This window comes from Cebidichthys violaceus, unplaced genomic scaffold (genome assembly GCF_023349555.1).
Source record: "Cebidichthys violaceus isolate CVI_PGR_0920_01 unplaced genomic scaffold, fCebVio1.0.p SCAF_91, whole genome shotgun sequence".
Taxonomy (NCBI): Eukaryota; Metazoa; Chordata; class Actinopteri; order Perciformes; family Stichaeidae; genus Cebidichthys; species Cebidichthys violaceus.
Window position 1 is genome coordinate 593,979 of NW_027176977.1, and position 18,212 is coordinate 612,190.

The 18,212-nt window shown below is 40.1% G+C and overlaps 1 protein-coding gene across 16 annotated transcripts in view; it reads left to right on the plus strand.

The window, feature by feature from the left end:
* Window positions 1-18,212, plus strand: part of LOC137867924 (protein 4.1-like) — an 89,567-nt gene that overhangs the window by 20,163 nt on the left and 51,192 nt on the right. For 12 of the 16 annotated variants that reach the window (XR_011102193.1, XM_068704403.1, XM_068704404.1 and 9 more), the window contains exons 2-7: window positions 11,626-11,942; window positions 14,230-14,520; window positions 16,959-17,063; window positions 17,216-17,258; window positions 17,360-17,435; window positions 17,952-18,170. Coding sequence is in view for 15 of the 16 variants with exons in the window: in XM_068704403.1 (XP_068560504.1) it covers window positions 11,634-11,942; window positions 14,230-14,520; window positions 16,959-17,063; window positions 17,216-17,258; window positions 17,360-17,435; window positions 17,952-18,170 (1,043 nt within the window). In the remaining variant the exon portion in view is untranslated. The remainder of the gene's footprint in view (window positions 1-11,625; window positions 11,943-14,229; window positions 14,521-16,958; window positions 17,064-17,215; window positions 17,259-17,359; window positions 17,436-17,951; window positions 18,171-18,212) is intronic. The other 4 variants (XM_068704416.1, XM_068704405.1, XM_068704406.1 and 1 more) reach the window with 4 other exon arrangements.

Here is an 18,212-nt window from a genome sequence, read left to right on the forward strand (position 1 = left end):
ACGTATGAAACTAATTCACTAATGGTTTGAACAATATATAATGTTTGTAATCTCTTGTAATCTCACTGAATTGCCATTTTATTTCACTTCAGTTAAACATTTTATGGAACAATGAATTGAGAAAGAGAAATTTGAGGCCATGTGTAAACGATTTGGCAGCATCTTGTGGTGACTGGAACATCTACTGTGTTTTGATTTTCATGAATCAGTTAAGAAATGTCACTAATAGCACTGGTGTGTTTCACCACAGTGCAGTCGTATAATTTAGGTAAAAACACATCTTTGAAGATTGTCCTTCGTACTTCCTTTATTTTGGCGTATTTTCAGGGCATAAAGCATCATCTTGGATTTAAGTGTGCACAGGAAGCTTGTTTTTACTCTATTTAAACTCTTTAACCTCCAGTTTGCTTTAAATGTTGGAATGCTGATTCAGCGTGCCAAGTATTGTTCTTCTAATCTTTATTCTTCCGCTTTTTATTATATTTGTTCCGTACGTTTTTTGGTTCTCTTCTTCTGCATTTTTTAAGATACAGAAACCGTTCAACTATCAAAATGTTCAGCTCTTTAACGACATGTTGGCTATGACCTTTCATGTTTCTAACCTTTAAACTTTTTGCAATTTTCTTTTGAATGGGATGTCTATGGAGACAATTTTCAAATCCTCTTAAACTTCTTCAACTTTCAAATCCTTCTTCTTCCTCATACTTTCAGCTACAGACACCATTTCTACTTTAAAATGTTGAGAAACCCTGAACTATTGCCGTATGATTCAGCTTCTTGATATCTTTTACACTTTTTGAACTGTAGCAATTGAACTTTTATGATTTTTTTCAGTCCTTTTCTGAGTTTATAATGGGTGTGTATTGCGCAGCTCAGAGTGCGTGATGTCATCGCCAGAGTGAAGAGGAGCTTCAGAATCTTATGAAAAAGATATTTCTATTTTGACACCATTTCCACAATTTTCACTCTTCATGCATACTTTTTTGGTGAAAGTTTAGCTAATCGCGTCCTGGTCTAGACAAATGACTGTGGAATCCAACAGATTTACACACACAACAGCCTCAAATTGAGAGGAAGTACAACTATCTGCTCCATAGAGACCAATGCTAATTCTATCTCCAAGAACATCTTGCAGAGACAACCGTACAACATTTCTAGGTCACCACTGAAGCCACATTTTTTACACTACAGACACAATTCTCACATGATCTGTTCTTCAAGTCATCCTTCCTCTCCAGTTGTAATATCAGAGCAATAGGAGCTATGGTTATGGGGGTTTTGAGGATTGGTTTGACAGGTGTTTCACAGCTTTATCTCAGTGTAAAGACTGCAGGCACACAGGTGTTTTTGATTGAGCTAATTAGTGCAGTTGATAAACACATGCACACTGACACATGCACACATGACGGAGATAGTCAGGCAAAGATTGTTAGACCTCCTATCTGTCTGTCTTTCTCTGTCTCTCTCTGTCTTCCTGTCTGTCTGTGTCTCTCTCTTTCTCCCTCCCTCTCCCACTCACTCCCCCCTCACTCTCTCTCTGTCTGTCTCAGGCTCTCTCTCTCTCTCTTTTTCTCTCTTTCTGTTTATCTCTCTCTCTATCTCTGTCTGTATGTCTGTCTATCTCCTTCCGTCTTTCTCTTACTCACTCACTCACTCACTCACTCACTCTCTGTCTCTCTCTGTCTCTTTCTCTCTGTATGTCTGTCTGTCATTCTCAATCTCTATCACACACACACACACACACACACACACACACACACACACACACACCCACCCACCCACCCATACTGTCATTCAGGTTTTAGAGATTTTTAAAGGACCCCCCCCCCTCCCCCATTTCAAAATAAAAGCCCAACAGAGTGAATTCTAACTGGAATGCTTGTGATGAAGCCTGTCATTTAACAACCTCTGTGTGTGTGTGTGTGTGTGTGTGTGTGTGTGTCAAACATTCTGATTCTGTCTCCTCTTCTCCTCTCTCCCCCACCCAGCCCAACCCTTTCAAAATAAAAGACCCATGGATTAACGGTATCTTAACAGAATGAGGCTTTTTTGTTGAAATATCCATTCTTGGTTAAAGGTTCTGGTCTCTCTGGTCTCGCTGACCACTTTTCTCTTTTTGGAGAACGTCATGTGAAATAACTTCTAACTCACGTATTATTCTCTGACTACTCGGTCTCTCGCTCATCACCCCTGTGTGTGTCAATCTCACTCTAGTCAGGAAGCTTATTGAAATACACATATTTGATTGGCTGAGTAGCATCAATGATGTGATTTATAACACATGTAATTGGTTGGTGTGTTTCCTGGATCACTGAACAAGGCTAGAAAAGTTGCACCGGTTAAAATAGTGCTCCATCAGAATTTAATAATTCTTAATTACCTGTTGGTTTTAGGTCCATCTATTGACCTGTGTTGCAGGTCTATAGATCCAGATAAACCAGTCCACCAAGAACTATTCTTCTGTTTTTCCTGTGTGTCATGCTGGTCTTCTGTCAAGTCTCACTTGACAGAAGAGCAACTAGCTGGTAACTTTTAAATCAAAATTGAAATAGGAAAAACTAAGATATTCCTGTAGCTGACTGTAGGACAATGCTGTTCCTTCCTGGTGGTACAGCACAAAGTTCTATGAGAAGGCACATTCATCAGCATTACTAGTAAACAATAGTATCAGAGCTGGATGTGACTGTCTGGCCCATATGTCACCTTTTAATTAGAGGACAGACGGTGAATGTTGTTCCCCTGAGATGTGGCTCAGGTGAAGAAAGAAAAGGATTAATGCGAAAAAAAAAGACTAAGACAAAAAACAAGAAGACAGGTGGAAGAGGAGAACAAAGACCGCATGCTTTGCCAGAGATGAACGACTCGCTGCAGTGATTGGACAAACATCCATTAGTGGGAAATGTCCAAGAAATGAGGACATCCATCAAGGTCATTTTTTTCATCATTGTATTAGGGCCGTAACAAATAGTTCAAAGCTTTATTCATAACATTGACATTCCTATTCTAAATCAACATTTAAATTGTCTATTAATTCTGTTTCATTTTGTATTTCTCTACAGTGTCACAAAAAGATCAGGCTCCACTAATATTAGTATTATTTGTCAAATTAGAATCCAGTGGTGGCTGCATTGTTTCTGACTCATGTGATCCAACCATTTCAAATAACCTCAGAGCGTTACAAAGTCCAAAAGTCAACAACTATTGAAAAAACTTAATAATTAATATTAATAAAATGTAATAATTTCTAAAATTCACAACATGTTTTTATCTAAGGAAATATTACCATTAATTACATTTATATATAACCACAATAACTAATGTAAATCCTACTTGTCTTTTTTGTGTATGATGATGTCATAAAATATGATGACAGACATTCAAAGCTTAATTTGAAAACCTCACTAGAAGCTTTGAAATATATGATATATTTTGATAACAATAATTGATTATGCCAATTTCATAGTTATTGAATACATTTGGCCATTGCATTGGTAAACTGTTTTAGATATTGTTGTCCATTAAATATACGAGATGCATTTAGTTGAAAGGTGTGTGTTTACCCTTCATCACTTGTGCGTAGGCCTGGTCTGAGGCAGCTCTAAATATGTTCGCAGAGTAAGAACCAATTTAGGTTAGAAACTATTGATGAATCCCAGATTTGTATCAGTGAGTCATTTGATACTGCCTCTAGGACTCTCTATGGTTGAAAGGTTCAAATCCTACCTGTGAAACACATGACCAATGTTTATGGAATATAAGGAAAGAAGAAAATAGATAGCACCTGACCCGCTAACACTGTATGTGTCCTGGCATTAAGCTGCTTTACTGGTTCTTCTTCTTAGCAGGTAGTGCTTGGTGCCTGTCATGGACTTGTCACACCTACACACTGATTGCTGCCACGCAAGGTGCAACCTGCTGATCCTCTGATTGAAGGACAGGCCGCTCTTCTACTGAAACACAGTCGCCCCACTTGTGTATGACAGGGTTTAGTTGACCTTGGGAATAGTAGTTTGGCATTATAATCTTGACTGAAAGTCCACTGACTAGCTTTTTCTGGAGCTTTCAGCTGTATCTTATGGTCTTCTTCATCTGATCATTTTCTGATATGCCCGTGAGATGCAGTCGAAAGCTCCAGAAAAGCTAGTAAGTGGACCTTTAGTTAAGATTGTTTTGTCCAACAAGTCATTCGTTTTTTGTTGTGGCTAATAACATTTTGACATTTATTAAACACGTTTGACTTGTTTCGAGGATAAGTCTGTCTCCCTGTAAAACATGTTTTCACCACTACACCATCACCTACACGTTTCATCTAATAGTTGGCAAATTGTGCACAATTTATTTGAGGCTGGAAGAACACTACATTGGTTTGAGAGTATGTCAGCATGTTGGTCACTGAGCTCAGAGCAAGTAAGTACAGCCACAGAGCGGCTAACATGGCTGTACACTCTTGTTTACTATTACTTGTTTTCATAGGAGTGACTATTTTAAGCAGCAAAGTGAAGTGAGGGCTGCATGCTGGTGAAATGGCTGCAAGCTAGCCCCGAGTTCAATCGCAGGTGGGATGGGCGGACTGTTCTCCTTGTGTCAACGGGGGTTCTCTCTGTGTTCTCCGGCTTCCTCCCACAGTTCAAAGACATGCAGCTTAGGTTAACTGAGAACTCTGAGGTGTGGTTGGCTGTGTCTCTGTGTCAGCCCTGTGATAGTCCGGTCAGGTAACTCCTTCCCATAATGTCAGCTGGAATCAGCTCCAGCGCCCCTGCGGCCCTGAACAGGATAAGCGATTAAAGATAATGGATGGATGGAAGTGAAGTGCCATAACTCTTCAACACGTAAACACGCACAGGTGCACACATCTGCTGTGAGCACGTCACATATCCTCAGACTGGACATGTTGACAGCATGAGGCTTATATAGCAATACGATTGGGAATATTAAGACTATTGGGAAAGTAACTCTTTACACAACGCTACACATACAGTATATGTGTAGACTTATTGGTGACTCCTGTGCATTTGTGTTCCATTGCAACAAAAACGTCAAACATCACGTTATAATAACAAAAAGGAGATAACTTTGGTATTATAAACAACCAGTCACCACCAGTTTATCTCTCATTTTGATATTTTAATGCAAATTTAGATGCAAATTAAAAATTATTATTTTAAGAATTGTTCAGCCTCTCTGGGTTTTTATAGTTTACGAGGTAAATGCGGTGAGAAATTTGTCAAAATAAAACAATTGGATACTCCTTAACCTGCTGATGGTCTCAGAACTGCTTCCATCACTGATTCCTGTGGTCTCTTTTATAGTTAGTGGTGTGACCCCATACTGCCCCCTCCTGAAACAGATGTTTTTGTGTTTTGGGGCTTTTCACTTGTGTCTTTAATATTCCCCACCTCTGATTTCATGTGGGTCAGGCCAACTTACAGTAGCTGGGTTGTTTCCAGAGCTCGTGCCAGCAGAGCAACCCTGTGTGCATCCAGTGGTGACCGATAGACATCCAGACATCAGCACACAGCAGCCTTTAATCCCACACAGGGCCCGATTAATTTTAAAGCCGCTTTCAATCCTTAAGCTCACTTTCAGCACTCTGACACAGGCTACCACGCAGCCAGATATACAGATATGTTTAAGTATGTTTTTACTTTTAACAAATGCATTTGAGTTTTAACTTTTGAACCAAACCTTAGTCCAAAACTAAGAATCCATTTGAAATCTTAAACCAGGTGACCTACAAATCAAATATTGTCACCAGATCATCAGCTGGGGGAAACAGGATTGTTTCCATCACTTGAGCTTCAGAACATTGTCTGAATGGTAACTGAAGAGATGGATAAAGGCAGAAAAATAATTGTATGAGTATGGTCTGCGGGGTGTTTGATGACATATGCTTGTATGAACTCTGACCTCTGACCTCACAGCAGCTCAGAGTAGAAACATGTTTGACCTTTAGAATGTCCTCTACGGTGGAGCCAGTCTCAAAGCCAATGCCTTATGGTGTGTTCACACCAGCGTTGATCGTGTCATTCGCGCCGCCGGTCTCGACGGGGACCATTTTCTGTTTATTCGCGTGAATCGCGCTGGAGAGGGGGCGTGGCTTATCGCCCTGGAAGCCGTTCAACTGTCCGCCATCAACCATGGAAAAAATAACCTCTATTTCTGCTGAGTGGGAGTCCCAGATATCACGGGAAACTAAACGGACAAACAGGGATGCCGAAATAACTACATAATGATGCCGATTTGTAAAAATTCTGAATTCATGTTTTGTTAGTTCTCTCCGCCAGACAACAAGCAAATCAATTTTAAAATGGTTGTTTTCTCAATGGAGCTCGGATCGATCAATGCTATTCTAAGCTAACAATGCAGCAGCTCTAACAACACTCAAAATAACGTCATCTCGGCGTAAATACGGCAGCGTCTTTTTCATTGTTTGTACCATATGGTTTATACATTTATACACATAGTTTGGTCCAGTCTGTATTGATATGAGGTATCGTAGCGCTCTGGGTGAACACAGACGGATACAGTATTTGTTTCCTGATTCAACAACGGCAGGACGTCAGTGATGACAGGAGAAACATCTCAACGCTGATAGGCTATCGCGCCGCAGCGTCACGCCATTGATGTGAATTTGCATCAATCGCGCCACGCCATCGCAAATCCGCGTCACTGCAGTCTCATCGTGTCTGTGCAAAGACTTTGTATGTAATCTACTCGTGCAAATAATTCGCACCGCGTTTGGTGTCAAAGCAGCATTAGTGTCTTATACCTGTATTTTCGCTAATGTCCATCAGGGGGCGACTCCTCTGGTTGTATAGAAGTCTATTACCTTAGTAAACATTCTAAACATGAGTTTATGGTAAATTATATACTCAGTCAACACAACATGTATGGAAGGACATATTTGCATGCATAATAACAATTAGAGTGACCAGGTGGTTTTTAGCTGTTGAGGAAACTTAAGCTGTTGTTGTAACGTACCCTTCTTTCATGTTACAGATCATGTTATAATCTGGCAGGTGGCTCCCATGAATTTTGTTACATTGTTTGTCTTAATTTTATGTTTTTTTGTGGTTATTACTGGAGCACTTATGACAGAATACATTCAAAAGGAGAGTCTCAGAGGAGGTGGACTCTGTTTACATCATGATGCTTGGTGCTCAAACATATTGAAAGTTGATGAACAATGTTTTCCTGATTTCAAATTTTTTATGTTCAGATGTCGGCCATGTTATCTGCCCAGAGAATTGTTACATCATTACTAAAATACTATACAGGAATGTACTTCTGTTTTTGTTTTGTTTTTCTTGTGTTTCATTGTGCATCCCTGTGTTGCATAAAGACAATACATGATTCTTAAATCCTTGATTTTTAGTGTGTTCTAACAATTTACAGGCTTTAACTAGCAATTACAATGTTTCTGTTTCATACAGATTCCTGCCTACATACATTTTTCAAGCAGTTCATCTGAATAGTTAATCACATCCTCCACAGAGATGTCGTAGTCATAATCCATAACTTATTGTATGTGAGACTTAATGAAAACTGAATTGATTACAATCATAATACAAATGTCAAGCGACTGAGGATCCAGAGGAACAACCTACACCACTCATTATTTTGAATTAGCTCTACCTTTCAGTCTCCTGTCTGCTGCTCTGCATACAGGCACATACACCGATACACTGATACACTGATACACCGATACACCGATACACCGATACACCGATACACCGATACACTGATACACCGATACACCGATACACTGATACACCGATACACCGATACACCGATACACTGATACACCGATACACTGATACACTGATACACTGATACACCGATACACTGATACACCGATACACCGATACACCGATACACTGATACACTGCCATACCACTGTGACTGTGTTTCAGTGGTATGGCGGGTCGTCCTTCAATCAGAGGATCGGCGGGTCAATCCTCTGATTGAAGACATGATGACATGAAGTGTTAAAGTGGGTCCAACAACTAGAAAAAGATCGATACAAGAACAAGTCCATTTACCATCCATTCCATTTACCGTGGTGGAACAAGCCTGGTTTTATTCCAGCAAACGGCTCATTTCACTGATGTGCTGCTTATCTGGACAGAAAAGATGCAGACTCTTGATTCTGTGGAACACCTGTGCTGACTAAACAATCAGCCATGAGAACGTGAACTTCCTGTTTGTATGTTTAGTTGTCGTTATACACCTGGAGCTGTGGAGCCCACGCTCTCACTTTCTCTGCCCTGTCAGCACTGGTGTGGCTGTGCCAGCGTCCACTCAGCACTGCAGCCCGCCAGCAGCTTCTGAAGCTCCATGTGGTGCGAGCTGTGATTTCTGTCCGACAGACCTTAAAGTGTTGTATCAGGTGCCATAGGAACAGTAACGTAACTCAACTCCTATTTAAACCTTAAGGTTTCACTATGCTTCACTCAGTTATATAACGTAGGGGTGGATGGTATTAAACGTAGGCATTTTGACTTTACCGTGCTGACCCCAAGAGCCTTGAGATGCATCTGCAGATCACTTTCATATTTCTCATGTTCTTTTGCCGGTCACATGTACACCTGTGTGCCGTCGCCGTATGGTAGTTTTACGTCGGCACACAGCAACACAGACAGTAACGTCACACACGCACACACCACGTGTTGGTAAGTGAAGAACACCAAAAGTTCATAATTTGTCACAACTGGAAGTTCAAAATAAGTCGTGTAAGAATAACCTTAATAACATCTGCAACAGCTAACTTAATCAGACACGTGTTATTTAGTAATTCATTCCCATCTTGCCGTTCAAAGTTAACTCAGTGACCGGCTCATCTGTTGACAGCATGGAGCTAACTTTATCGGAGGCTACATTGTGTCACGTTCAAGTTCTACTCAGTAAAAGTTAGTATTAGGCGAAGGTAAATTATAACGCTTTCTGGCGATAAATATATCCAGTTGTTTTCACAGCAATATGAAATAGATATTACAAAAGGATTTCTGACCTGTTTAACTTCCTAACACTAGCTCTAAGCAGCTTATAATAAATACACAGATAAAACTACGAATGACAATATTTTTTCATCAGAGCATATGTTTAAATAAAAATACAATAATATATTTCCTATTCATTTGAACTGCGTGCTTTCTTAAAAGAACCACTATAGATGACAATAACAAAGTAAAAAGACAACAATTTTAATATTTGATGGTTACATTGACTTTGAGATGGTTGACATGAGGCCATGCAGTTTCCATATTTGTGCTCTACCCCTTCAGAAGCATTATATATATATATATATATATATATATATATATATATATATATATATATATATATATATATATATATTAGTGCTGGGCAACGTTTACAATTTTTTTATTGCGATTAATCACATTGTTATGCACAAAATTTAATACAAAAGTAGTGTATTGTGCAGTTTTATTTTAAAAGTACTGCTATATGAACACGTACATTACCATAGCGATAAACCACCGGTATATGATCTATCCACGGAAAACTGTGCGTTTGTCTTTTGCGCTGGTTTCGCTCGGCGTTTGGTGTTTCCAGGTGGAGAGTGAATACAGGAACACTTATATTCATTTTTTTTTTTTTAAACAAATAAGGCTTTTTAACAGCAGTATTCCCTTTACACAGTAGCAATTAAAATACAGTGATAATGATTCTGATAATATTCAGCCGGTGTTCACAACTTTATTTTCATGTGTGTAATATACACCTTGAAAACTGCAAACCTATCTACGTCATGTTTTTTCTTTCTTTTTTTATGTTTATGTTTATGTTAAAAAACACTTTAAAAACTCTACAAAAATAATTTAAATTAATCATTTATTTTTTGCTTTTTTTGGTATTTTGGTCAGACACATATTCAACGCTGAGTACCGTGTACTTTGTGTGGTATTAGTTATAAATGTATGTTGGTACATAGAGGGTGATGAGAAGCTGTACGTTGAGGGACTTAGGACCCAGGGGAATGAAGGTGAAGGAATCAGGAAGAGACGGAAGAGACGCCACACAAAGAGCTGTTCACCGCTCGCTGCCGATGTTATGGTTTAACCAATGCGTCTGTTGTTGTCATAGTTACGGCAGCTGTTGCAAATTGACGCATTCGGCTGAAGGTCTCCAGTTAACAGGGTCCCTTTAAACACCGGTTCTTGTGTTAAAAATGTCCGCTTAATAATTGTCACCGTTAATTAATGAATGCGTTAACGCAATATTAACGCATTAACTTGCCCAGCACTAATACATATCTATCTATCTATCTATCTATCTATCTATCTATCTATCTATCTATCTATCTATCTATCTATCTATCTATCTATCTATCTATATATATATATATATATATATAGTTGTTCCAGCTGCCAGCAGATGCAGCTTGTGCAGCTGTCCACCTTCACTGTCATGATGTGGGCATGTGCAGGCTTTATATAAATGTGAGCAGACAGCTCTCATATGGTCACATTAACCACAAGCCCAGTCCTGTTGCTGCTATGAGGGGATGATTGGTCATGACAAGCAGAACAGCGTGTTTTATCAGACGGGGAGAATCCCAGCAGTCCTTGGGGTTAAGTGCTGCCATTAGCACCAAGTAAAAATGAGACAGTAGTTTTTAACCTTGTGGCAGTAGAGACACAGTGATTGGACAAAGGCAATTGTATACATTCATTCCACGTCTTTTAATTCTATTTATATGGGCTTTTTCAATGAAGGCAGTTATTTTTTACATTTACTTCAATTATGGAAGTAATTCTTAGCTGGATGGGTTTTAATAAACGCTTGTATGAAAAATCTTTGCACAACGTGCACTCAAAACAACACAGGACAGGAGAGAGGCTGCTGAAAGGACTTAGCTTCTTGTGAAATATAGTACACAGGGAACATTTACCTGTATGACTGCACAGTGGCTCCAGCTCATTGATACCAAAGAACCATGTGTTTCTTTCACAGCGTGCAGTTTGACACTAGAAGGCTGTTGATCTGCTGAAGGGGGAAAGTTTGTCTGTGCTTACTTTGAATCTCAGTTTATTATGTGTGTGTGTACGAGCAGGACTTTGTGACATCACAAATGGTTTAAAAGCTGATCATGGTCCAGTGTTTGGACAGTGCCACACAGGTGTGATGCCTCCAGTACACACACACACACGTCTTTTCAGTGAAGTAGGAGACATGTTGTGTCCAGCAGCAACAATAATAACAGCAATAATAATAATAATAATAATAATAATAGTAATAACAATAATCATCATAATAATAATCATTGTATGAATGGGTATAAATGTTAGTTAGTCCTGATGGGCAGGTGGTACCTTGCATGGTAGCCCCTGTCATCAGTGTATGAATGGGTGTGAATGGGTGAGTGATGACATGTAGTGTTAAAGCGCTTTGAGTGGTCAGAAGACTAGAAAGGAGAAATACAAGTACATCAATTTACCATTTACCGTAATAATAATAATATTAATAATAATGTCAGTCAAAGGCTCCATTTCCACCTGGTATGAACATATTCTTGGTTTGTCTGATCTGGATTAGCTTGTACACAGGGCTGTTTCTCTTGTTTGTTTGTTTTTTTACTTATTTTGTCCTCTATCTCCACAGCTGTTACCATGACAACAGACGAGGCGGAGAGTCACCAGAAGAAGCCGAGGCAGCAGGAGGAAGCGGGCCAGGACGCCAGACCGCCCTCACCGGAGGAGGAGCAGCTCCGGCCTCGCAACCGCAACTCTGCCGGCCGAGGCCTCTCCCGCCTCTTCTCCTCCTTCCTGAAGAGGCGCTCGCAGTGTGAGAGTGAGGCGGGAGAGAAGGACGGCAAGGAAGAAGAAGCTAAAGCCCCCATCGCTGACCCTGAACCTGAACTGAGGACCGAGGGAGAGGTGGCCCTGGACCAGCACTCGGTGAGCAGTGCTGAGGCTCAGGTCAGTCTACAGTACATCTGAAGCTCTCTTCACACATCTCTCTGTTAGATGACTTCTTATCATTCATTAGACATGGCTTACTAATGCTTTCATCAGCTCGCCCCCCTCTTCTCACAGTGATACATTTTCACTTCAAGTCATTATTTGACTTTATTAGAGAATAAGCATTGAATGACAGGACGTTTAGGTTGGGGCGCCTTTCATCTGTATTTGCTGTTACAGTGTATGTAAGGTGTTTTGCTATTCTATTCATCAATGCAGTTGGCATGAATGATAGATTCAAAATATAGTGAGAGATTACTGTTCAGTTCATAAAAGTTTGTTGTATATAATGCAACCGTTTGAATAGCCTTATGTGATCTGAAAACCTTTCTGGAGCTTGACTAATCACTGCAGCAGAGTGGCTACACAGGCTGCCTAGTAAAAACAGCATGTTAGCAGCAGCTTCAGTCCTTCAGTCAGTGACACACTGGATGCATTCAGAGAGCCCAACACACAATCACTGGACTTACAGTGATTACAGAGGAGAGCAGACTTGAAGCTTGAAAAGACCGTTAAGCTCAAGTGTTGATCTACACAGGAAGTGTTCCAGTCCTCGATCTTCAGCTTTGTCACAACAATCCTGACGTTAACGAGTGTCACAGGAACACCAAACATGACATATCAGTCATTGCTAAGATTACAATTCAGGCACACATGTGCATGTATGGCAGTTCAACTTGATTGTAAACAGATACGGTCAGGTCCAATTTTTCTAATTTTGCTTATTTACACAAGCCCAATGGATTTGAAACTAATCAGGAATCACAGCCACTTTTACACAGCAACCCACATTTTCAGAGGATCAAAAGTAATTGGACAATTGTCTGACAAACGGTTTCATGGCCAGATGTGTTCTATTCTGTCACTATTTCATGACAAATGATGCCAACAATAGGATTCAAAATGTTATATTTGCAGTTGGTAGTTGGTCCTTGGAACTCTCAGCATGCGGACCAAAAAGGTGTCAATGCAAGTGAAGGAGGCCATTATTAGGGTGTACTGTGGTGAAGAAAAACCCTTCATAACATCTACTGAAGTCAAGAACACTCTGGAGGAGGTAGGCGTTCCATTGTTAGTCTACAATCAAGAGACGCCTTCATGAATCTAATTACAGAAGGTGAACACCACTGGTACCACTGAAGAACAGGAAGGCCTCATTACACTTTAACAGAAAACATCTGAAACAGACTGACCAGTTTCAGAAAAAGATTCTTTGGACAGATGAAACGAAGATGAACTTGTACCACAATGATTAGAAGAGAAACGTGTGGAGAAGGAAAGGAACGGCTCATGATCCAAAGCATACCACATCATCTGTTTAACATGGTGGAGGCAGTGCTTTGGATGAGCGTGTATGGCTGCCAATGGAACAGGGTCACTGGTGTTCATTGATGATGTCACAGCTGATAGAAGCAGCAGGATGAGTTCTGAAATGTTTAAGTCTAAACTATCTGTTCAGATTAAGACTAATGATACTAAACTGATTGTATGAGCCTCACAGTGCAGATGGTTAATGACCTAAAACATGCTGTAAAAACAACCCAAGAGCTTGTTATGGCAAAGGAATGGAATATTCTTCAATCGCCAAGTCACCTGATCTCAACCCAAGTGAGCAGCTTTTCACCTACTGAAGATGAAACTGAAGCAGAAAGACCCACAAACAAGCAGCAGCTGAAGCAGGCTGCAGTAGAAGGTCTGGCAAAGCATCTCCAGGGAGGAAACTCACCGTTTAGTGATGTTTATGGAGCCAGATTTCAGGCAATCATTGACTGCAAAGGATTTTCCTCCAAGTATTAAACATAATGATTATATTCACAATTATGTTAGTTTGTCCAATTACTTTTGAGCCTCTGAAAATGTGGGTGGCTGTGTAAAAGTGGCTGTAATTCCTAAACGGTCATTGTGATTGTGTTGTTTTAGACATTGAATTAAAGCTGAAAGTCTACACTTCAACATCATATTGACTGATTAGTTTAAGATCCATTGGGATTGTGTAAATAAGCAAAATTAGAAAAATTGTGTCACGTGTCATGTGTTGTTTATTGGGTTTTGAATGAACATACAATTGCCTCATCAGAGCATTTATATAAATAAGTAAAGAGTAAATATTCCCTCCATACTAAGACAAAAACATAAAAAGTGACAACAGATTGATGTGTTTAGTGGTAAAACTGCAGATGTCAAGACTGAATGTTTCACATTTTTAAAAGTGTGTAGACTGCTTTGTAATAAAGTGTCTTGTCAGGCTGTCCAGGTAGAGAACAAAGAAGCTGAGGAGGAGGAGGGTGGAAAGGACAAAGAGAACGACAAGGAGAAAATAGAGGAGGCTGCCCTGGAGAAGGAGGATAAGGACAAGGAGAAGGAGGAGGAGAAGGAGGAGGAGAAGGAGTCTGGCCCTGAAGGAGGCAGTCAGAGAGAGGAGGAGGAGAAAATGACAGAGGAGGAGGCCAAAGCTCCCAGAGCTCCACGCCGACCCAAGACCATGCAGATCAGAGTCACCCTGCTGGATGACACTCTCTACGAGTGTGAGCTGGATGTAAGAGCTTTTTCTATCTTTATTCTTTTCATATATTATGCACACAAGTAACATTTCAAATAGTTAAATGATTTCATTTTAATTCATGTAGCCACAGGTTTTCGTTGAAGGTATCAGAGCAAATCAATTTCATAGTATTAACATGTCATAAATATGGTCATATACAGGTTGTAGAGCATCCAGTGTTACACCAGGTTCATTTTCATGTACGGTTCAGTTTTATTTGGGCTGCAGCATATGATTAATTTTATTATTATTTGTATGTACATACATGTATGTGTCTGTCAGAGAATAAGAAGAAATAACAATTGCATTGCAATTCCCAGAGCCCAAGGGTTTGTCTTTGAGTTCACTTTGTCCTATCAACAGTTCAAAAAGAGTTAATAATAGTCAACATAAAACAATTATAAGTCCTCACACTGGGTAAGCTAGAACCCAAACATCTTTCCCCATTGCTTTTTGATAATCACTTAAAATCATTTAGCAATTCCTAAAAATGCTAAATTGATTAACATTTTGTCAACTGGCTAATAAACGAACCGATTTCTGGAGTCATTTTTTGTGGAAAAATGCGAGACATTTCCTGATTCCAGCTTCTGAAACGTGAGAACTTTCTCCTTTTCTTGTCATGTAAGGGAATATCTTTGGCTTCTGGACTGTTGTTCTGACAACAAACAAGACATTTGAAAATAGTACCTTGGATTCTGGGAAACTGCAATGATTTACTATTTTGTAACATTTCATAGAATAAACGGTCAAGAAAATAATCAGCGCATTAATCAATAATGAAAGAATTGAAGATTCTTTTTATGAAAGTCACAACCTTCAAAGTAGCAGACATTCATTGGACAGCTGGATTAAATTATTCTTTAAACTCACCAAGACTATATACACCCATGCCTTACCTTGCGGCAGCTAATACCACTTCCTTACCCAGGTTCTGATAGATAGCAACCCAAAAGGAACTGGAAAACATCCAGTGTCTAACTCAGACTCTCTTTAACTAACTTCAGGCTTCATTTGTGGCATGTCCAATGTTCTCCGACCAACCAATCCGCACCTGTCTATTTTCGGAGGTGACAAAATGGCTCTCTGGAACTATTTGTCTTGCAGCACCAAATCAACATGACTCCTTTTTTTGAGTGGTAATACCTCTAAATGGCTACAAGTCATCCTTCGGGTTCTCACTAAATCAGATCACTGTCCAAACCCAAAACACTTCGGCCATTGTGGCGATCAAATGGACTAGGAGAAGGTTTCATATACAGGATGAAATCATTTAATGGGTGGTGGATGAACCTAAGAAATTGGATGTGGGAGACCTCCACTGGTCCCTACACTAACCATTCATGGATCACTTCAGCTTCTGGTTCAAGAAAGAACACACAACCATATCTTCACAAATACTGTGACAATCATCTCCATCCAATCATTATCCCCAGGTCCCTCTAGACCCATATCAATAGAATACTCAGCTTTTCTCCTCCACTGGACAAAGACACAAAGGTAACACAAAGGCCAATTCCAACGTTTCCTCATTATCTTTTATCTTGGAAACATTGCCTCAATAGAACACCTCCATTCTTGATCACAACCTAAAAAGCATCCTGCAATCAGCAAAGGCCACCTTCCTACATGCAGAGATTTAGAACAACCAAATAATCCTGACACTTTCCACCATATCCCCGTCTCAAACGGGAATCCTTCTATACAGAATCAGATGACATACATTGGACGGCAAGCACTGCAACGGAAATGTAAAACCACTGGAAAGTTTGTTTTGGCCAACTACAAACCCAAATCCCAACGGGTGACCAATCAGTATTAAATAGCTCCTCAAGCATTTAACTAACCTCAGTGCAACACCAATTAATGATGAGGAGTTTCTCCTTCATTCCTACAGCTACCTCTGTTAAGAATCCCATACAATCACTGACAGCACAGCTTTCCTTCTCTGTCTGGTATCACCGACACCTAAAGCTCTGCAACGTTTTTTTTTAACACCAATCTCATAAACCTCCCCCTTTTCATCCACAATCTTCTTAGGAATTATTTTCTGCAGATCTGCTGGAGGAACTTCTTGTCTAATTCCAAATGGACCACCACTTGAAATGTGAAACTTAAACAGGAGAATAGTGAACTATTAGAGCTCAAACAACAAGCCTTGATGGATCTTCAACAGAATACCTCCATTGTCATAAAACCAGCAGTCAAAGGTGGTTTAATGTTTAGTTGGAAAGAAAGACTCCTTGTGGTTCCAGTATATCTCAGGGTTTAGGGTTCTCTCCTCAAACAGTAGGACAGCGACCGCTGAGCCTCTGTGCTGTTTTCACCATCTGCTCAATCATGTTCAGCACATTACTGAATACATTGTCCTCTATGTAATGTCAGGTTGTAATTATTCATTGGCTTGTTCTCTGAATGCATGTGCGTGTCAGAAACACGCAAAAGGTCAGGAGCTCTTCATGAAGGTCTGTGACCACCTCAACCTGCTGGAGAAAGACTACTATGGCCTGGTCATCTTTGAGATGGCCACCATGAAGGTGAGCATCATTGGGTCGTATTCCAACAATCCCAATCAGAAGATATGTAAATGTCATTGGTGGTTAGAGTAACATGTGGCCCTCAGTGTTGAATAGAATAATCTGAGCAGTGTTTGATGATATCATGCTACATCCCTCATTTTTTTGACCAGACTTGGATGGACCTAACCAAGGAGATCCGCAGGCAGGTACAAGGTGAGCGGAACTTTACCCACAAATGCGTCCTCTGTTCTCATTTACATGCTTCTAATCCACGTTTACAGGTCTTTCATCACACTCTCCTTTTCTTCCTCAAGGTACCAACTATAATTTCACCTTTAATGTGAAATTCTATCCACCAGACCCAGCCCAACTGTCTGAAGACATAACAAGGTACTACATGGGTCCCTGTGGGTTTTTGTCATTTACTACCTGCAAACATCAGTTTATTGGATCAAATGCCTAATGTGGACAGGATTCATTTCTCCAGATGAGAGGATAAGGATAGGCTATGAAAACCTTACGTGGCGTATTCAGAGATTTCTGTGATTTTTGAGGATAATGATGCAGGGGTCTGATCATATAACTAACAAACCAAGACAGTAAGTGCCAAAAGTTACATAAAAAAACACATTAAAACAATTGATGAACTATGATGGTAAGCTAATATTTATTTTTTGTCAAAATTTGACCCTTGTTGTCGGTGTTAAAACTCTGGAAGTCAGCAACAGTGGCTCTAGCTCACTGGGCATGAGCTGAAACACATAGTTAATTTCCTTGGACATGTTCCTCCAAGCTGATTGAATACAAAATCACAATGAAGCCTTTTGAATCAAACATATTGTATTACAATATTATCAATCTATAGTTCCATACAGAGTCCATATTATCCATTTTTGTGCATTGCAGGTATTACCTGTGTCTCCAGCTGCGGAAGGACATCCTGCAGGGCCGCCTTCCCTGCTCCTTTGTCACCCTGTCCCTGCTGGGCTCCTACGCCCTGCAGTCGGAGCTGGGCGAGTACGACCCTGAGGTTCACGGCAACGAATACACTAAGGATATGAAAATGGCCCAGGGTCAGACCAAGGAGCTGGAAGACAAAATGATGGAGCTACACCGCACATACAGGTCAGAAGTCGTGCCTCGGTGTTCCATATTCTTGACCCAATC